The 21,738-nt window shown below is 42.7% G+C and overlaps 2 protein-coding genes across 2 annotated transcripts; one reads left to right on the top strand and one right to left on the bottom strand.

Annotated features, from left to right (window-relative positions):
* Positions 1 to 44: 44 nt before the first annotated feature.
* c17h14orf119 (chromosome 17 C14orf119 homolog) lies at positions 45 to 1,377 on the bottom strand. The gene is made up of 2 exons (XM_026314502.1): positions 670 to 1,377; positions 45 to 588 (listed from the first exon to the last, which is right to left on the bottom strand). Exons 1-2 carry the CDS (start codon positions 970 to 972, stop codon positions 415 to 417), a joined length of 477 nt encoding a protein of 158 aa, XP_026170287.1. The 5' UTR covers positions 973 to 1,377; the 3' UTR covers positions 45 to 414.
* A 222-nt stretch (positions 1,378 to 1,599) lies between these two features.
* On the top strand, positions 1,600 to 17,568 carry acin1a (apoptotic chromatin condensation inducer 1a). Its single transcript, XM_026313323.2, has 18 exons — positions 1,600 to 1,781; positions 2,963 to 3,028; positions 3,191 to 3,302; positions 3,392 to 3,447; positions 3,646 to 6,369; positions 7,337 to 7,474; positions 7,686 to 7,771; positions 9,974 to 10,031; positions 11,965 to 12,004; positions 12,201 to 12,343; positions 12,428 to 12,571; positions 12,688 to 12,883; positions 13,603 to 13,748; positions 14,449 to 14,556; positions 14,670 to 14,777; positions 14,853 to 15,159; positions 15,241 to 15,341; positions 15,451 to 17,568. The coding sequence occupies exons 1-18, from the start codon at positions 1,644 to 1,646 to the stop codon at positions 15,829 to 15,831; spliced, it is 5,052 nt and encodes a 1,683-aa protein (XP_026169108.1). The 5' UTR covers positions 1,600 to 1,643; the 3' UTR covers positions 15,832 to 17,568.
* The last annotated feature ends 4,170 nt before the right edge of the window (positions 17,569 to 21,738 follow it).

A 21,738-nucleotide genomic window follows, 5' to 3' on the forward strand; every position in this document is an offset into this window, starting at 1 on the left:
TTATTACTGCTGGTGAATGTTTCAGACAATAAAAACAGCAAATATACAATGGTGCCTTTTGTTTATTTTTCTGCATTTTAAAAAAGGACTTGTTCTTTTGTCAATGTCATCCCCGGTGCTTAATTCATATATATATATATATACTGTATTTCTTTCAAGTTCACACCATTGAGTCCCTAAATAGGAAAGCTACACCAATGGTGGAAACATTCACATAAATATAAAGTTGTCAACTTTATATATAATGATATGTATAGTTCAGCCCTGGAGAAACAGCTGCAGTAAACAACACATTTATTCTTCGAAAGAAATGACTTACAATCTCATCATAGCCAAACATGTCTGAAAAACAAACGACTAGACATTTAGCATCACTTTAAACCACTCGCTTTTCTATCAGAGTACAAATATTTCTCAGTTTCTTCCTGCTGTAGCGGCTACGTTGCTGTAAAAATGGGAAACAAACACTGGATCCCTTTCCTCCAACATGTGCAGGAAATGATTTCTCTCCTCTTCTCCCCAAGACTCAAACCACTGGCTCCAGAGGCGCAGCTGGCATTCAAATATGTTTGGTAGTCGGTCTTTAACCTTGTAAAGGCAGAAAATAATGTTAGAAATGGAATATCGCTTTCAAGACCCCCTGTGTAGACGTGACGGTGCAGAAGGTACCTGAAGAGTACTGAGTGAATCTAGGAGGGTGCACACTTTCCCGGGCACAGCTTTCCCAAGCAGATCCTGCAAGAACCGCTCCCTCTGAGTGGCGGTCCAGCCCTGGAACCAGCTCAGGACGCACCGCTGCTCCTGCAGGGTCACATAGGAGATGGGCTCTGGCTTTCTAACTTGACTCGGACTCGAAGAAGCGCAAGACAGGTTCTCAAGGCTGGGAGGGCAGACTACCTGCCCAGCTGTTGGAAAGTCCTCTTGGCTGGGAGTGGAGCAGCCGGAAACATTGGTCCAGGGTTGTGCAGCCATGGTCAGCGGTCCGTCTATCGGACCTCAGATCCTGGAGTTGTAGGTGCTACACGGGATGTCTCTGTGTTGCTTTCGCTGTTGCTGGTTTAAGTCTGGACGGTCATGACTGAACCAAGACAGGTTTGTTTCAGCCTGAGAGAAAACAGCTCCTCTCCACCTGAGCGTTCATCAGCAAACGGTATGTAGCTTAGTTAGCTGTCCGGTATCTAACCTTAACCTGTGTCACCGTCTGAATATAGAGTCAGCATCACAAATAACGTTACCCACTCTCAGTAAAAACGGTTACACATGCCCATCTTTCCTCTGAGGTGGCGATAAATCGTCTTGTGTTTGCATTCACCGAGGGAGGGTGGTGTTATTGTTGCTAACACATAAGTAGAGAAAGACTGCGCAGTGAAGCTAATTACCGTGTTGTGCAGGGAATCAAGCTTGCGCAGGTTTTGCGCAGCGTTTATCGTTTGACCAAATAAAATATTTTTTGTTTTGTCTGTATATTATATAAAGAAATACATTTAATAGCGCTGAATGAATTTGTGCATGTTGTGAGCAGAAGATATTCGGAATGGGTGTTTTATTGTATATGTTATCAGGGGGAAGTCGTCGATGATGACTCTGGGTGGAGGAAGGCGTTGCTCGTCGCTCTGGCTGGGAACGGACTAGAGGAACGGAAAATGGCGGACCTCGAAGACGTTACGCTGGACGGGAGGCCGCTCCAGTCTCTTCGAGTGGCGGATTTAAAAGCTGCTCTCGAGGAGAGAGGACTGTCGAAAAGCGGCCAGAAGAATGCTCTCATTAAAAGGCTCAAGGGGGTGAGTGCTGCCGCTAAATAAGGGACCGAGGTTGCAGCGAGCTAACGTTAACGGTGAGACGGGCTGACGCTGTCTCGAGGGCCGTTAACGTCCACCAGTCAGCCTGCACTGCACTGTGGCCCAGTGGTGTCTTCTCCGTGCACAAATATACCCTCTGTAGCCAGGCCGGGGGTTCAGTCAGCTTGGTGGCTGATTCCAAAGTACATGATGGGCTAATGTTGTCCTGTTAGCTCGTTAGCTTCCCCTGGCTAACGAGATTAGCGGTGGCCTTAGCGACTAGCTCGCTGTTGTGCATGTTCCAGTTAGTTAGCTTAGCTTACCGTGGCTGTCCTAGCCACTGTTGACGTGCGTGGATTTAGCCAGGAGGTCGGCTTTATACCACACATATAGTAGCTAACAGCCCATATGAGCTTACTACTATTGCCCAATAAACTCGCGTGTGATTTATCGTAATAAACGCAAGTTGTTCGGTGCCGAGAAATCCAAGAATAGTTTTGTCCAGAAAATGTAATCCAGGCCTGTGGTCATATAGGAACCACTTTGTTTACATTGGGACTAGTACTCAGCCTTGTATACTCCGCCTTAAAAATTGGGCCTTTTTCTTTCTCTATGTTTATATTTTTAATCTGGGTCGAGTCTGGTTACCATTGGTCCTCTGAGTTGCTGTGGTTGTGTATGTTTGATTTTCCATGTTAAATGTTCTTTATTTCTAGTGTAGGATTATGTCACCCAGGTCTCACTTGTAAAATCTTAACACTATTATTTATTTAAAGACTGTTAACAAAACCTGGGCCTGTTGACGCTAAGACAAGATTGAGAAAATTGATGTAAAATCTAAACATTAGGTGCAGTATCCCTGCATTACTGTGAGTATGGTTTGCTTTCCATTAGATACCTTGTCACTTTGAAGCTTAAAGCTTTATAAGCTTTATATTAAGCTAAATTCCTATGGATGAGAGGCAGTGATGCTGATGTTTGTCCCAACCATTACTGATGGCCTGCTGAGGCCCATAGAACATCTGTGGGGGGGGGGGACTTTGGCTTAATGACCGGGCATGACTGCCAAGTTTGCAAAAATGGCACAGATATTAACATCCACAAACACTGTCTCCAGCTCTGACAACATTAGAAGAATACCTATTATTGACATTGAATGAATAAGTCTTTTGTTTATATAACAGGCTCTGATGCTAGAGAATCTGCAGAGGACCTCCACGGCTCACATTGGATTGCAGCCAAACTCTCAGGTATGCGTCTTAATTTTCATTTCAAAGACTGAAACCTCTTCACATATTACCTCTTGGATATAAATGACACAATGCAAAAGCAAGGCTCTTGTCAGTGTGCGCAAAAAGCATGTGTACATGAACCTGAAAACTTGTAACCTACTTTGAATGATCTGTGTTTAGATTGGTGAGGAAATGAGCCAGAACAGCTTTATCAAGCAGTATCTGGCTAAACAGCAGGAGCTCCTGAGGCAGCGTCTAGAGAGGGAGGCTCGTGAAGCATATGAAACAAATGGTAAGTGTTGAGTTTTCCACTGCAAATAATTAATGTGGTCATTGTGCAAAACATTTTCATGATTTCATGTATTTATCTCTTGTAAACAGAGCAAGAGGACCACTCAGAAGTTAACAACAGTACCTCATGTCCTCCTCAATCCCAGGTCAGCCATCACTTTTTTAACTTACTGCAATTAAGCACATTTTCTAATCTTTTTGTCTGGAATGTCTGTGTGATTGAAAGGATGTTTTATGTTTAAAAGGAACTTGCTTAAAATAATTGTTTTGAATCATTTACATGGACGTATATTGGTATGGTGCTGTAATAAACCAAGTCTCAGCTCACTTTCTGTTCTCATCAGGATGTCACAGCAGCATTGCCTGAGCAGCACAAGCCCCCTGGCCCCTCCAGTGCAGAGGGATTGTTTGGTACAGGGAACGAGGGAGAGGGTAACAGAAAGCAGGAGGCTGACATTCCTGGTCCTCCTGCTTCTGGCTCTGTAGCAATGCGTGTTCCTGGTGGTGAACACCGACCAGAGAGGGGTTCTGCATCCAGTGAAGTTGCAGCTGACAGCGATGATGAGGATGGTGACGACAATGACTGGGATAGCGGTGCTCGGAGAAGCCTCAGAGAGCCAGCCAGAGTGCCCATGTCCAGAGACAGATCTGGAGCCTGTCAACCCCAGCAGCAACACATCCCTTCTCTTTTGTCTCCTCAGCTCCGCCAGCCAACACCTCCCCCTTCGCCACCTCCAGAGTTGTCATTCCCTTTGCCTGACACACCAAAACAGAGTCCCCCTAGTCCAGATGTAGCGCCAGCTAGGCATTCTCCCAGCACCTCCAGCTCTGGTTCCTCCAGCAGTGGCAGCCGTAGTAGCAGCCCTGAGCCTCAGAGGAGTGGAGATGGCGGGCGCAAACCCGGACCACTGACCCTTCTGGCACGTAAAATGGAGTCGGAAGGTGCGTTTTCTGGAGCAAGTTGGCATGGTGGAGATGGGGAAGTTGATAGGCAAGACAGCAGTTCACCTTCAGCTACATTGGGTTTGATATCTGCCATCACTCACACAGCTAACACTTCAGGGCATGTGTCCTTTCCCATGATTCCTGGCACCACCCATGGTGTCACAGGAGCACATTCGGCCCATATTCAAGTGCCAATGAGTGTGCTCAAGGCCACTGCAACAGAAGAGAGGGACTGTGAGATAGAAAGAGAAAAGGCACTTGAGCTCGAAAGGCTCGAGAAGCAGAGAAAACTTGAGCGTGAACGAGCACTGGAGGCAGAGCGAGCAAGAGCTCTTGCACTGGAGAGAGAGGAGAAACAGAAAGCTTTGGAGAAGGAGAGAATTGAGCGACAGCAGGCCTTAGAAAGAGAAGAACGAGAAAAGGTCTTGCAACGTGAGAGGGAACTTGCTCTAGAGCAAGAGAGGCAGGAGAGGGCACTAACTTTGGCTAAAGAGAGGGAAGAGCGAGAACAAGCCTTAGCACGAGAGAGGGCCCTGGAGCAGGAGAAGCAAAGGGAGCTTGAAAGACAAAGGGCACTGGAGCAAGAACGTCTAGAGAGAGAAAGAGAGAAGCGAGAAAGAGAAGAAATGGAGAGAGCAATGGAACTAGAAAGAGCCAAGGCCCTGGAGAAGGAAAGGGAAGAGAGAGAAAGGGCTCTTGAGCTTGAGAGGTTAGAGATGGAAAGAGCCTTGGAGGCTGAGAGAATCCAAAGAGAAAAGGCTTTGGAGCAGGAACGGTTGAAACAGGAAAGGTTAGAGAGGGAGAAAGCATTAGAGCAAGAGAGAATAGAAAGAGAGAAGGCCCTGGAGCAGGAGAGACTAGAAAGGGAGAAGGCCTTGGAACAAGAGAGAATAGAGAGAGAGAAAGCTTTAGAACAGGAGAGAATAGATAGAGAGGAAGCCTTAGAGCAAGAAAGAATAGAAAGAGAAAAAGCTCTAGAACAAGAAAGATTGGAGAGGGAGAGAGCCCTGGAGCAAGAGAGGCTGGAGCTTGAGAAGAAGGAAAAAGAGAGACTTGAAAGAGAGAAAGCACTGGAGCATGAGAGGATAGAAAGGCAAAAGGCCTTGGATCGAGAGAACGAGGAAAAAGAGAAGGCAGAAAGGGAGGCAGCTCTGGAACAGGAGAGGATGGAAAAGGAAAGAGCTGAAAAAGAGAGCAAAGAACGTGCAGAGGAGGAGAGGCTGGAGGAAGAGAAGGAAAGGGCTCTGGAACATGAAAGATTGGAGAAGGAGAAAGCCATGCTGAAAGAAAAGGAGGAGCAGGAGATGGCCCTGAAACAAGAGAAAGAGAGAACTACAATGGCTGAAAAGGACAGGGAGATTTACCTTCCTCCATCCAAACGTGGCCGTGAGATAGGTCACATCCCCCTGCCCACAGGAACAGTTAGAAAGTCATCAACAGAGGCAGAAGAGCAGGAAGGTGTCAATGCTCCTATGGCACGGAATGAAGCCCAAACAGTTGAATTGGGTGCACCCATGTCACCACAGTCTTCATGTAAGAAGTTCCGGTTTTTAAGAGACCCCCCAATTCAGCAGCATTCTTCCTCCACTTCCATGATTATCAAGCGGCCTCGTACCTTCTCTGATAACCCACAGCCACAGGCCTCACCTGTCTCTTCCCCTACCAGTGTCGGCCGCTACCAAGAAGGACATCATCCACCTGCTGAACGGGAAGATTCAGAGACTCAGACAAAACAGGAGGTTGGTAGTCCAATAGAATCTGTTGAGTCCCAATTTGAGGAAGAGGGCATTGTAAGTACCACGCCGAGACAGATTTCCAAAGCAGAAGAGGGTGTTACTTTGGAGGACAAAAAGCAGTCAGGTTCTTTGAAGACTGATCAGGATGTCAAGGAATGTACCATAGAAGCAAAAGAAATAGATGAAAGCAAGAGTCCTTCAAGCCCAATGGAAACTGCACAACGGAGGGGGAGAGATGCTAAGAAAGAAGAGAAGCAAACAAGACAAAGATCATCATCCAATGATTCCTCATCCTCAGAATCGGACTCTGGGTCCTCATCATCTCGGTCCTCTGGCTCATCTACATCTTCCCAAGAGAAAACCACGTCCACCTCAAGGGTTAGAAGGGTAAGTAGTCTTAAAGGAACATGCTGTATCAGTCCTGATCTTTTCATGGACTCACTTTTAGTGTTTTTTGTATTTTGCTGTGATATACAGTAATAAAAACTTCTGTGAATGCAAAGTGAAACCAAAAACCACCTGGTGCACCACATTTAAGTATCACTGATTTGGCTAGCTTGTTGAAAATTGTGTAGTCTCAACAGTGTGTGTTGTGTTCATCAGGTCATTGCTTCCATTCATGCAGATGTTTCTAAATGAAGGTGGACATGTTAACCATTACCTGTAATCAGAGCCTGTCATGCAGCTACAGTTTGATTTTTAAGCTGGGGATTTCTGATAAGGCTGCTGTTAGGAGAGGAAGAAATGGTTCGGAATGGAAATTATTGAACATTTTGGTTCAGTACATTTTAAAGAAGTTTTAGTTAAGAGTATTTGATTTGCAATAATTTAGTCTGGTAATATTATAAATTTACTGATTCAGCACAATGTCACCCAAATTCATAAAATTATCTAGTGTTGAAGTCCTATTTTTGTGTTTGGGATGGAAGTCTTTTGTGTGGGTACATCCTCTGATGTAGAGAAGTGTGAGCCTGTTCAGGATGTAGGCAGCCACTCCTGCATGTCAAAAGACTGAACAGTAACACTTTAACTATCGAATTTGCCTGTTTAAAACTATGTAGTTGGCTTCATTTGACACGGAAAAGTAAATGCAGCATGAAGCAGGTGTTGATACATACTAACTAATAATAATACTAACCTTTACTATGTGCTGGTTGGAATCACTAACAAGAGCTGGTGAATTATCCATAATCCTGCATCCAATGTTGTGGTTGTTACATGTGAAACAGTAGTCAAATGATGGTGTATCTGCTCTCAGATTAGGATAGAAACATGTTTTCACTAAGCTCTGTTTATATATTGATTGAATTGTTGTGTTAAGTGCATAAATGTTGCACTGTTATCTGTCTTTTAGGAAGGGAAACCTGAAGGGGATGCATCACCACAACACAGGGTGACAGCAGAGGCTCAACCTGTGGAAACCTCAAAAGCCTCTCTCCTGATGTCTGGAGGAAAGACTAACACTACTGCTGACAGAGACGGTCACATGGAGGTCAGTTGCTGTTAACACCAGCATTTTTTTTTTTTTTACATCTGAGACAACTGTGTTTAAGAAAATATGTTTGGCCAAAATCACATTACCTGCAGATAAATCTCATTAAGGCTTTTGGTGATTACCTTAACTAATTGTTTTAATCAACAACATTGATATAAGGCATATTCTTTCACATTTTATTCCATTTCCTGCCCTTTAAAATCCTCAGGAACCTTTCATCAAAGTACCAGCCAGAGAGGGGAGACAGAGGACGAGAAAAGCCAGCCATGAAGAGGAGGAGAAGGACAAACAAAGGTCTGGGTTTCACTCTGAAATACTTTTTCATTTTCTGTGTGTCTAAGTTGCACACAAAGGGAAATGAATCTGTGCCCTTTCAACACTTAAGCCCACAGGCTCTAGAGAGAGGTCCTAATGGCGCTGTTGACATTTACTGTGTAGTCAGTCAGAGTGAACATGGTGGACATCTTAGTTCTCCTCTGGTATAGAACCTCAGTGTGATTTGTAGTCACCAAGAAAATTAATTTAATGAAAAAATATACAATTATTGCACTGTGGGCAAATATTGAACTGTGGATGCTTGCCATATTCTTTTATCTAGACAAGTGTGATTAACTACTGACACATGGGAAAGAGACTGTCCTTGTCTGGTTATTTTGGCATACGGTTTTCTGTAGCTCTGCAGAGGGTGAGTTTGAAACAGTATATGTCCATAATATGAGGAGACTGCAGAAATCTTTTCTGTCCTCCTCTTCACCTGTAAGGTGAAGGTGCTTTATATAGGGCAGGTTGGCACTGGTTATTGTTTTCACAGGCCGAACTGACCCCTGGAGTCTGCTCCTGTTATGTTTTTATCTTGAGCCAAACCACAGTGATGGACAAGCACAGAACAGATTTGGTGACTCCTCTGTAGAACTGTACCAGCAGCTCCTGGGGTAGGTTGAACTTGAACTGAGTCCCTGAGCTGAGGCAGGAAGAACATCCTCAGCTGTCCCTTTTTAATGTTGGTGTTGTTCGAGGTCCAGTGCAGGTCTTGGGAGATTGTGGATCCCAGAAATATATAAATAATTTGCAAATTCTGGCTTGACATACACAAAAACTAAAACCCAGGTGTAATGTAGTAAAGGTGAACAGGGCTATAGGATTCTGTGATGGGGTTAAAGTCCCACTCAAGCCTTTATAGTACTTTGTGAACAAATAAAACACTAATTGGTCACCGTTTTAGATACTATTTTATTTATTTTCTTTGTATTAAAGGCTTTACAGTGTAAAATGTTTGAAAACTGTATGTGGTCAAGTGGAGCCTGCTAATGTGAATGCCTTGGGAATAGAGTACCGCGATGGTAAAGCAACGATATAAGAGATGCCGGGTATTGAATTTCCCATCAGGCGATTGATGAGACTGCCTTGATGTCGGTGTGGCAGAGAAGATGCGGGTCCTTTTTATACATGATAGATATATATATATATATATATATATATATATATATATATATATATTTATTTATTTGCATGCGTTGCAACATGGCGCTGCGTCGTCGGTGGCTTTAGCTACTGATGTCGACCTGTGGTTTTCCACACAGCGGTTCAGCTAAACAGGCGAGGCTTTGTCTGGCGCCGGTTCGGCAGACAGCCGGTGCGAACATGACTGCGTTCAGAGGAGAGTAGTCTCTGGTGAGAGGGAGATAGGAGTGAGGGAAGAAAGGTGGGTCGCTGCGACGCCGCCGTTGTAGCAGCAGTGGCAGTGTGTGTGCTGCGTTTGTAGGGAGAGCAATTCGCGTCTTTGCGGTGAAGTTAATTAGAGTCGCAGGATCGGTCGTGTTCACGTGTGCGGCATGAGGACGGCAGCCGAGCGGATTTGTCCGCTGTTGCGTAGCGGTCGTGTGGTCCGGTCCGGACGAACTTCGCAGGTCTGAAGGAGGACTGCGGTGGCTGTGCAGTGCTTCGTCCCCCGCTCATATGTCTTTGGAAAATTAGAGGCGACCCATTTATGAGATGCAAAGGCACTGTGGTGAACAGCGTTGAGGTTTTTCAACGCGCAGTTATTTTATAGCATCAATTGGTTTTTGTGTTTTCGTGAAGTAGTTTCAGCCGCTGGGACTCTTGTAAAACAATATCCATGTTTTAGGATGCAGAATTTCTTAACATTCTGCTTAGTTTAATGGGATTTTTTGTTTGTGTGTCATGTTTATTTGATCTACGAATTCTGTGTACTTCCTGTTGATTCTGACAAATCACCAAGCCATACCAGAATAATTTTTTTGCTACACACTCATATTTGATAGAGGCCATACATTGCTATTCACATTTGTATTGTTTATTAATCTGTAGTCATTGTAATTGTGACTGTATTTTATTCATTTTTTTATTTATGCTTTTATTTTTGATTACTCTTTATGGTTTGATACTTGTTCTTTCAAAGTAAATTTTAAAAGTTTTTCCTCTTTAACAGTTTGCACATCTGTTTCTTTTCCTGCTGATGTTTTTCACATTATGCAGGCAGGTGAAGGAGCTTGCCATGGCAGAGTCAGAGAAGATTCCAGAGACCAGTGAGGAGGTAAGGTGCTTGAAGAACCATAAATCATCTTGGTTCTCAAAGCTGTCATTAGCTGAGGACTTGGATGGACCCATTGGAGCCTTCGTAGTTAAATCTCTGTGATTGGCACATATATTTTATTAATTTGTATAGAATACACTGTAGGTCATTTGATTATAGATATATTTGAGATTTTTGCATTACAGAAAATCCATTAGATGATTTAATGAGCTGTTTTGCAAGTGGTATGATGTGTGTTGAAAGTTACATTGTTTTAATTTGGCTGTTTGTAAAACCTTTGTTGGTACAGAAACAGCAAGGGTGTTTTCTCACTGTGGCTGATGTTTAAACCCCGAATGATTGCTTTGTTATAAAGGTGCTCATGCTTCTTCCATTGCCCCTATTGGTACCTGCATACTACTACTGCCAGTACTACTACTTCTACTGCTACTGCTGCACCTGTTCCACTGTCCCCAAGAGTCCAGAGTTGACCACAGATAAGCCCATGAGGCTGCACTACAGAGGGACACCCCTGGCAAAAAAGGCTGCCTCATTTTCATGGATATTTCTGGCAAGAGCTATTTACTGGACCAGAAGATTCAAAGGAGAGGTGGGCTAGTCAGTGTTCCCACCTCTCTTAGCCTTTTATCCACTAAAGTGGCCAAGTGCCAATAAAAACAGCATTGTGAAGAGACAAGCAAGGATGTGTGCTCAGATCAAGTCACGGCTGCTTTGAAACCGCCTGAACAATTGACTAGCTTTCAGATTGACTCTGATTGACGTTGAGACATTTTTTACCCACTTGCAAAGAAATCTGTTGCATTATGGACATGCCTGTGAAGATGTGGTTGGTGAACTGTAACATGCTTGACAAAGGAGATTTTCTCTTCAAATTGGATTCATATTTCTCCAGGAAATACCCTTCTTGGATACTAAATGAGTTTTCAAAGAGACCAAAGCTTTTATCTGAACTCTGTGGACTGAATACTTTTTATTTGAACCGGAGAAAGACCTACTATTTAGACCACAGCCATTGCCAGATTTTTGCTACTTGGTGACTCTGAAGTTTCAGTTCCCCAAATACAACTGAACATTAAAATCAAAATGTGGGATTTGTGTGCACAGTGACTGTGTACAACACTCATCTGGTCTGCTACTTCTGCTACACCTTTAAAAGGACTAATGCCAAAGCACCTGAGGATCACCAGCTTTGTTTTCAAGCCCCTACCCAATTGAACTATTGAAACCATCCTGCCAGCCAACCAGCTTTCAGATTTCCATCCAAACGTCTCAGCCACCTTTGATTGGACCCTTGTTGCCTAGATACAGTACATGCAGTCGTGATTGGGCCATATCCAAACCAGTAAGGATCAGGTGTCAGTGGTACTAGGGATTAAGTAGATTTTTACTAAATGTCATATTTCAAACAGTTATTTTGAAAATGCTTAGTTTAGTCATACTTTTAGTCTTTGCCGACACTAGCAGTCTTTTTTGGACATGCTTATCTTATTGTGGTTACTGTGGTTTGATCCAAATTGTTCTGTTTTATCTTTTAATCTTGGTTGCCTTTTACTTCTGTTTTTGTGAATCTAAATGTAGCTAATGTGTCCATTCAGGCACATTTTAACATAACAGACTCTGAACTACAGCATTTCCATCAGATCATTGTTTAATAGAGGCCCAAACTAAATTTTAGCATTGAACAAGTTATATTCAGGAGTATGTAGGTGTGAATGGCACACAGTTAACAAGAACAACGCAATTTAGCGCCATCATTTGACTTGAATTTGAAAATGACCTTCACAGCAGTTTCTCATTACCTATTTGTCTCCCCTCTTATTATTGCACCTTTTATTTTAACCTGTCCTTGACCATTTTTTTTTTTTCAACCCATGGTGTCTGCCTCTCACCTCTCCCATGTCTCTTGGGCTGTTTTTATCTTTCTGTTTTGCAGATACCAAAGGCTTTCTCAACTCGTAAGATCTCTCTTAGCAGTGAGTACACTCCCCTGACTTGCTGTCTTTTTTACCAGCATTTTTAACTAATCTGAAGTCTTGGTTTTATGCCATTTTCTCCTCATTATATTAAAGAGGTATACACCCTAAAGAGACTTGCAGTATACTGTATGATTTGACTGTGAATGCCATGTGGCTGAAGATTCTTTTTTTCCTCTTCCTCTTCTCTTACCAGGCAGCAAGTCGTCTCCAGGCACTGGAAGCGCTGAGGGTGAGCAGGAGTCTGGAGCCGTAGCTGGTCGCAAGAGGAGGTGGGGCTCCAGCACAGCTGTCACTGCAAAGAAACCTTCCATCAGCATCACCACAGATTCACTCAAGGTACTAATAACATACTGAGATTATGGGTCTTTTGTGTTGAATGTTGTTGGCCTGTTCATGTACTATTTGGTTCTTTTCCTTCAGTCTCTGATTCCAGACATCCGGCCGTGTCTTGGTCAGGAGGCAGTAGTAGACCTGCACCCAGAGGAAGCTGTCCTCTCTGGGGCTGAGGAGGAAGAGAGGGAGCATTCTGACCAAGACCTTCAGATCAGACGCACTGTTACACAGGTTGGTCTGGATGATGGATTGGGAACAGTCTGTATGGTGAAATTTAAAGTGATTTTCAGGAAAGTTAATGTTATTTCTTTGAGAATTGCTTATGTTGATTCCCCCCTTTATTGCAGGTGGTGCACTCGGAAAGCCAGGAGAATGGACAGAAAGCGGCAAAGAGGAGCAAACATGAGGAACTGCAGGAGGAAGATCTACAAGAAGACCAAGATAGAACAAAGATGCATGAAGAGAAGATGGACACCTCAATTTCTGAAGCCATGGAAACCCATTCGCCATCACATACCAGCCATGATGTAGAAAACCACACTGGTAGTAAAAGTTATGGGTCTTTTCCACTAGCACTACTCAACTTGACTCAAATGTTTTGGTTTTCAATTAGGGTATAGTACTTGGTAGCCGAGGTTTCAAGTGAGCTGAGCCGATACAAAAATGTGATGTTAACAGACTGCGGGCCACTGATTGGAGAGGGAAAGACGTCGCTGGAGTCGTGAGCGCTACATACGACAGTGAATCAAAAACCTGGCATTTTTAAAAAAAAACGGCAATAGCAACCATTTTTTCCATTTTTATCATCTTTAGCAAGGAAAATGGCTAACACTACTCGCAAAACAACACCGTGGCCCTACGAGGAGGTGCAGACATTTTTGTTTCGTGCCGTCATGTTATGATGGCCCCACCCACATTGAGGTGGTACTCAGTTGTAATGGAAAATGACCTAAACCAAGCTGAGTAGATTAGAGCCAAGTAGTGCTAAAACTGTATAATGGAAAAGAGGCATTAGATCCATAAAGTGAATTCCTGAAATTTATTTTAACTGATTTTAACTTTACACTATATTTTTATAACACAGTAGTAGCCAGTACATCCCCTACATACGGTATTTATTTGCTGCTATAAAGTCAGTTTTTTTTGTTGTTGTTGTTTTTAGTGACTGCTTACATGAGCTGTTCACAGAGCACTAATGAAAGAGGAGGTGACTTTACATTTTAAGGACTGTAAAGATGACTATTGTACTCTCTGTATCCTAGTGACTACCAGCGACACTCTCATTCGTCGCTCCATCAGCCAGCAGAAAATGGGTGTTTCTATCACAATCGATGACCCTGTCCGCACTGCCCGGCAGCCCTCACCGCCTCGTGGCAAAGTCTCCAACATTGTTCACATCTGTAACCTGGTGAGATGACATGTAACTGCTCTACTCTATATATATATATATATATATATATAGTGCTTTGGCCTATTTGGCCATTTTTAAGTATAAGCCTACTATTTTTCTGTAATAGTCTCTGTCATTCACATTTGTGATCACCTAAACAGCACTTAAGTCATACACGTTGAATGGGTAAATATGCAGAGTGATGTTTGACATGAAGCTGCTGTCAAGACATTCTGCAGTTGCAGAATTGGTTAAGAATAATTACATCGCCTCTGCTCATTGTCATGATGGAAGCCATGCATTACAGTAACAGCCTCGTATGTTTTTTGTTTTTATTAGTATTGGGTGACTGGTGTTTTCTGGCATATCCTATAAAAATGATGTTGGACTTCAGCCACAGACATTATTGGTTATAGTGTTTCATTTTTAAAATGATGGCAGTAATTGTCTTGAAATGCACTCCACTAGTGGTGCAGCTCAGTTAGATTTTTTTTCTTTTTCTTGGATCACCTTTTAGGTACCTATTACTACTCCACTGTTTAGTTTCATTTATACACATCATGAACTGTTGTGTATCTTTCACAGGCTTAAATCACTTTCTTATGTATTTGTTACCTAGTTATAGTCTTCACCAGAATTAAACTTTGTTTTTAAATATTTGTACATCTTTGGTCGTGCAATTATTTATTGTATAACTTCTCTGTAATATTTTGTTTAGGTGAGGCCATTCACTTTGGGGCAGCTTAAGGAGTTGCTCAGCAGAACTGGTACCTTAGTGGAAGAGGGCTTCTGGATTGACAAGATCAAGTCTCACTGCTATGTTACTGTGAGTTACTACAAGCATGTATTTTTCTGATAAAAGAATATAGCTCTGAACTAGAGTACTTTTGGCCTAATTCTTCTGTCTCAGGGAGCAATTGTTTTCTTTCTGTGATTTAGTACTCAAACTCAGAGGAGGCAGTTGCCACACGAGCAGCACTTCATGGAGTGAAATGGCCTCAGAGTAACCCAAAAGTTCTTAGCGTAGACTTCTGTCAGCAGGATGAGGTAAGACATTTTTTTCATTTGTTTATGTATATTAAGCTCAGAGGTCTGTAGTCTGAGCATTTCTCTGCTTTGTAGCTGGACTTCCATAAAGGCTTGGGTGCAGCTGACAGACCAGGGGCAGAGGAACAGCGTCCTGGGGCTGCCCGTGGTCGAACGTCAGGCCTTCCCTCTCTCCTCCATGAGCGGGACCAGTGGGCTGAGCGTGAACGTGAAATGGAGCGCCGGGAGAGGGCTCGAGCAGAACGGGAGTGGGATCGTGACAAGGTCAGAGAATTTGGGAAACCAGGAGAAGAAAAGGAGGGAGGTCCCCAGAGGTCACGCTCTAGAGAAAGAAGACGTAAGGAGAGGGGAAAGAGCAAGGAGAAGAAGACTGAAAAGAAGGGTATAACATGCAGATACGATTACTCTATTTCCATTGAAAATATAACGTTTGTTATAATATTGTTTTGGCTTTCTCCACCAGAGAAAACTGCTGAGGATCCCCCTGCAAAGCTACTTGATGACCTGTTTCGCAAAACTAAAGCAGCTCCTTGCATATACTGGCTTCCGCTTACAGAGGAACAGGTGACATAGTTTATGCTGTTTGCTTGCTGCTTTTAATGCATGAAGTACATGTCCTGGATATCTGATTCAAGTAAAGTCTTTAAATGTTTTTGGATTTTCTTCATTTTAGTTTGTTCAGAGAGAAGCTGCCAGAGCTGAACGCATGAAGGAGCGTGAGAAACGGAGGAAGGAGCAAGAAGAGGAGGAGAAAAAAAAGGAAGAGGAACGTAAGGAGCGGATGAAAGCTGGAGGCAGCACAACAGGAGACCGGAGTGAGGGTGAGAAGGAAAAGGACAGAGAGAGGGACAGGGACAGGGAAAGGGACCGAGGTAGGGACAGAGACAGGGACAGGGATAGAGACCGGGACAGAGACAGGGATAGGGAACGGGACAGAGACAGGGACAGGGAAAATGACAAACGCAGGGATGGCTATCGCAGGCCAGGGGGCAGCGGGGCAGGCGGGGGCCGGCGATCACGCAGCCGCAGTGACCCACGAGAAAGGCGGCGCTAATGGCAAATCAACTTTTGGAACTGTCCCAGAGACCACCCACTTCCATTTGCCTTTCACTACATGTACTTTGTTATAACTAAGACCCAACAGAGGACCAACTGATGTCATCACCATCTCTCAAATTGTCACCTTTCTTTAAAACACATCCACACCTACACACAGTCATGCTTAAAGGGGACTGTGTTTTTTTTTTGTTTTTTTTTATTGCAGTGCTGTCTCCCAGAGTGCTGTGTGTCCTGCTTGTGTCAAGATTTGCTATTTTCCTTTATACATAATGCTTATATTTGGTTTTTGCCTTGACATTACAGCAGTATGGCACACTGGGTATTTTAATAATTTTCCCAATGTCCCCCAATTTGCTCCATAGTGTAGGTGCCAGTTATGATTTGCAATCATTTGTCATCACCTCCGTGTTCACAGCTCTGGATGATGAATCCTTTTGTTGCTACATGTAGTCCAAGGCTCTTCTTGCCAGTTCTGCCTAAAAAGAAAACTCTGCCCCCTGGGCTCATATAAATCAGAAAATATTGGTAGAAGTGTGTTTGGCATTTTGTACAGACATGTAAGATTAATTCAAATCAAGTCTTTAAATGAGGCAGCTCGGGGGTATTTTTGGACAGGTGTGAAATAATGAGTAAGACAAGCGTTGCTCTCTGTTTAGTTAACAAGATGAGATTATTCTCAGCAAGAGAATCTACATCACACCTCACACAAGTTATAATTGTCTTCTATCATTGATTTTCTTCCTCCTTTCCTCCTCACTCTTGTTCTGTAAGGTCACTACAGATCCAAGGGGGGGAGGGTTGCATTATGAGTTTTATCACCAATGGTTTTAATATTGTTTTTTAATCATTTTATCATTTTAGTACAAAGGTTTTTTTGTTTTTGTTTTTTTAATTTCTTCTTTGAGTATGCCTATCAGTGGTGAATGTACAAATAATAAAAATTGAAGTTTGAAATAAGATTTCTATTCCGTTCTCCCTACTGATGGCATTTGAAGGGGATTTCTTCATTGCTCTTTGTGATGATGGTTTAAAATATAAACTCATATTTTTCCTGGAAACAGCTTTGAACTAAGCGCAAATGCTTCAAGTTAAATTAGCCGTTACACTAGGAATCCACAAGGTGTCAGTCATACTACATTGCTGCTCAACTCAGGGCATTTGACACAAGAAGAATGACTTTATAATATAAAGAGGTGACTACTTTTGTATGCATGCAATATGCCAGGCACCTAAATAGTCTTTTGGCAAATGCCCTTAGCACCATCTAAAGATAAGGACCAATGGCAATTTTTCTTCTGTTGAATTTGTCTTAATCTGGTGTTTTCCTCTAAATTGGAAGTGTTTACTGTGCTTGCCATCTGTCTCAATGTTGCCCATTCTTTCTTTCTCTCTGCTGAAAATCCTGTTTTCGCTTTCTTCTCTCTTTTATTGCACTGTTCCATCTCTTTAGTCTTGACATTCATCCAGCAGAGCTCAGCAGTGCTCCTATGTAATTACAGCCCTATGGTCGCTGAGCATAACATTTTTCTGCCCTGATGCAACTGTGTGTGTCTGGACTCAGTGAGGACCAGTGAATCCTTCACCCTGGCTTCTCTCTGGCAGCCCAGGAACAAATTTCTATTTTTTTCTATGTGGGGCAGCCTAATCAGAACAAGAGCACCTGAGAAGAGAGCACCTCTAATAATTTTATCTGCCATGTTGAAGATGCTTAAACAATAAAATTTTATATGTGTCTGGGTTAGGATTATACAAGTTGAACTACACAAAGTGGTGATGTCTTGCCAAATACAAAGTTAGAAGGGATTGTTTCTGTTGAGATTTTGGAAAGCGTTGAAGTAAAAAGACAAAGCAAGATGATAACACAACTTTTTAAAAAAAAAAAAAAAAAAAAAAAAGTCCTTTGAGGCAGTCTTACTCGTTCCAATTAGCCATACCTTCAATGTTGTATGGATGAGCAACATACAGTACTTGTTTTACTGCTAAGGCTGGCTACACACTAGACAATTTTCAAATTGTCGAAGGCCACAGAGATGATGACATTTCCAACTGATTTTGAACATTTTAATCCTACAAATGCACACTAGATGATTCTCCCAGACTGGGAGACCACACACCTGCTGTTTGCAGTAACAAATTCACATTGGCGATTTCACTGGATTTTGCCTCCTCAAACGTCACTTCTTGAATCCAGGTCTGTTCCATGTCCCTACTGTGGTCTGTCTTGCATGAGGCATTAAAAAGGCACTTGTGTTGTTGTAATTCTACATACTGGTCTTCATTTTCTGTATTCCATCTTGCTGGAGTTGTTTATGTTTGCTGTGATGTTTGAGAGCTGTGAAAGTGGGCAACAACTGGGTGGTGACAGTTTCCAGCTGCTTGCTCTCATTGGCTATTGTAGATATTCCATCAGATCATTAATACATTAAGACATATTTGATATTTGCATTTCCTGATTGGGAAGGCTCTGCCTGATCAGCAGCAGTAAAATAATCCTGTTCACACCACCATCACTGCAGAGGGCAAATTGGGCATAAATCTGAGTGTGTAGCCAGCCGAAGAAAGTTGCACATTTTTTGTTTTTCACTCTGGTTTGATCTTCACCACTTCCTGAGTTACATATTTTTCCCTTGTCTTGGACCAAACAGTTGGCCAAGGGAAATTCACTGTGACTTTGGTGGACACTGCATCATCAGTCAAGAGTGATGATCATCCTCCTCTTAGCAGAACTCTGACCATAAGATGACAGAATATCTTCTTTTGAGTTCGATAGAAACACAAATAACTGATGTCACCATTCTAAGGACCTGCAGCTACTGTGGGAAATACCATACACAGTCAGTCAACCTGCAACACTGCTTTGCGAATTCAACTCCGGAGTCGCTTCAGTTCAGCTCATGAGTAGGAAGGACAGTCCTGGACCCGCCCAGCTCTGTGGAATACCAGACTTGGTAAAGATTGTTGAACCAGCAAATTTAAAGTGGAAAAGATGGACAGCACTGTTTGCTCAAAACAATGTTTCTACAGTGTTGGAATTTTTCACAGAACCGCTGGTGATAGCTGGAGGGACCACCTGTGTTTGGTGTGGAGCTTAGGTCAGTGTTACAAGTCTCCATGAGCAGTCAGCTGAGCAAGGCAACTCATGGTGATGAGTGGGCAGTAAAAACAATATATTTTCGCTCTGTAAGCAGTCCCCCCCACCTCCTCTTCACCTCCCTTCCTTTATGTAAGCACATATCTCTGTGTCCACCAATGTTAGGAACTCAGCTTAGAGGTCTGAGCTCCACTTTCAAAGCCCACCTCTGATGTGGCCTTTCTGATGTCTGTCACTGACTTTCCTTACTCCTGACTGATTTTTTTTCTCTGTATCCTATTTACCCATGGTTTCCCTTCTCGCTCATGCTTACTTCTTAAAGATTTCCTTTCAGTATTTGGTGAAAGGAAGCTGGCATGTGTCATAAAACCATATGTGAGAAGTGTTCAGAGAAATGATTAAAAGACGGTGATATCTTTTAGTCTAACCACTCCTTAAACTTCCTGTGATATATACACACCCTTGCCTCTCCTGTCAGCCCTCCACTTCTTTTCTCTTCCTTGTCTTTTTTATTATGACATGTATGTGCTTATGGAAACCAGATGTGACCTGTTGCCGTGGAAGAGGCGGCAAGAGAAAGAGAAAAAACATTGCCTGAGGTTTTGTGATATTTCATTAACAGACTGCATGAGATGTGGGGAGGCTGGGGAGGTAGAATGAGGAATTGGGGGCTCTCACTGCTTCTTTCTTGTGGTCTCGATTTCAGACAGTGACTGTACATGTATTTAGATGTCAGATGAAATGTGCTCACTGTCCTGACCAGGCTTTGAGCAATATGACTGGGTCAGGGTGAGGGTAGCTGAGCTTGTAGAACCTGAATCAACATCTCATATGATGGTGGTGTTTTCTTGCTAGGCTTGGGAAACCACGCAATATGAGACATGGGTTTGAAAAACAAGCAAGCTAGGAAGGTTGAAATGTTGATTGTTCAACTTCCTTGCACCTGTATTTTTTTCACCACACAAAGCCCCCACATTGCACCACACCCAATTCAAAGTGCACACATTGTAGCAAAAGTAGGCACGTAGCTTTAAACTGATAGCTTTCAGCAGATTCAGCACTGAGGGGGCAGAGGTGGGCAAAACAGCATAGCTAAGAAAACAAAGATTGCAAATTGAACATTTGGTGAAATACATGATGAAACAGTAAACTGAGATTAGGATATCTGGGGCATGCAAAATTATGTTTAATAGGAAACTTTTCCATGCATAGTTCCATGTGTAGCTAAATGGAATAATAAGATGCAGACATAACGGAAAAAGTATTAGGTATTGATCCTTCTGCCTTCATTGGCAGTGTATACCACAGTTAAATAGTGTGTGAGTGAGCAATTGCAGAAGTTCCAAAGTATGATTGCACCCTTTTTCAGCATTTAGCACCTCGTTTGAAGGTCAACAGGTTTTCTACAGAATGTAGAGGTTTTCACACCATTTGGCCATGTCAGCAAGAAGCTCACAGGTTTTATTAACTTTAAGAATGTCTGCGTTTCATTTATCACATATAGCTAGGAGCTTCTCATCAGGCATGTAGGATGGGATGATTCAACCCGTCAGGGAGGCGAGTTCAGGATGGAGCCTGAAAATGTGAATATGTATTTACAAATGTTCAAGAACATATGCTAGCAAATCTTGTTTGTCCATTTGAACGACACCTGTTTACCAGACAACTGTGAACATGATTTTAATGTCTCTAATCATTTTCCTATCTTTATGGACGTGTAATACGAAATTGCTGAATTACCCTGTTTAACAACATCTAACATGCTGAACATGCAAAAGAAAGTTCTTCACAAACAAAATACGATGACTTCACCTCCGTTCTTTCATGGAGGGAGTGAACGCTGCAGAAAGATCAAGCACTTTACATTCAATCTCTGTATGTGTGTTTGGTTGCATCAAAGTAACAACACAGAAGAGGGTGAACTCTGTTCCTCTTTGCTGTATTAGTGCAGGATGTGGCAGAGCTTTAACTGATGCAAATGAAAACCATGTGTAACCTATATAGCCGCTCACCAGTTCCCTTCAGCACCATCCCACATCCTTGTTACCAGGCAGAGTGCAGCACTAACCCTTCTCCAGTCATCTTTCATTCTCTTTTAATGGGAATGTTACTGACTCTCCCCTCTGAGGTTGGTCCTGCAATTACCGCATGATGTTCTTGTTGGCTATTATAAGACACAATAGCAAAGTGCAGGATTTTCCCCTATTGGGAAATTTCCATTCATCAGTCTGCTTGCTATACACATGCCAACTAAAACATGCACAGGAAGTGTCCAGCGCATAAAAAACACAAAATGAGCTTGCTAATGAGGCTTGATGAAGTAGAATTTAACTGAGAGGTGACATATTGAGATCAGTCGATGTGATGTGTGGCACTTGACATATAAGACATATATAGATCGAAAGAGTTAATAGTTGCAGATTGGCCCTTGTTGAAAATGGACACTTTAAAGAAATGACCTATGTGGGGTAAATGTGAAGTGGAGTTGGCTACAAGAGGCATTGTGGTGTAGTCTTTTGTTGGTCGTCTTGAAAAAGAAGCGAGTCATTTTTGCAGGCAGGGAAGAAAAGTTCTTCTCTTACACACAGAGGAGAGAAAAGAGAGGACTGTGGGGAAGAATTATGCTGAGCCGATTCTTTTTTCCACACTGCTGAGGGAAGACAGAGAACAGCAACTGGTGACCCACAGTGAAAGTATCTGTTTTGGGTGCTTGTCTCAGAGGAGATTAGTGCAGGGAAAACCCTTTATGTGCAAAGAAAGGTGCATACTGAAACCTGCCAAGGAGGAAAAAGCAGCTATTTCTTTTTTACA

Source organism: Mastacembelus armatus, chromosome 17, assembly GCF_900324485.2.
Source record: "Mastacembelus armatus chromosome 17, fMasArm1.2, whole genome shotgun sequence".
Classification (NCBI taxonomy): Eukaryota; Metazoa; Chordata; class Actinopteri; order Synbranchiformes; family Mastacembelidae; genus Mastacembelus; species Mastacembelus armatus.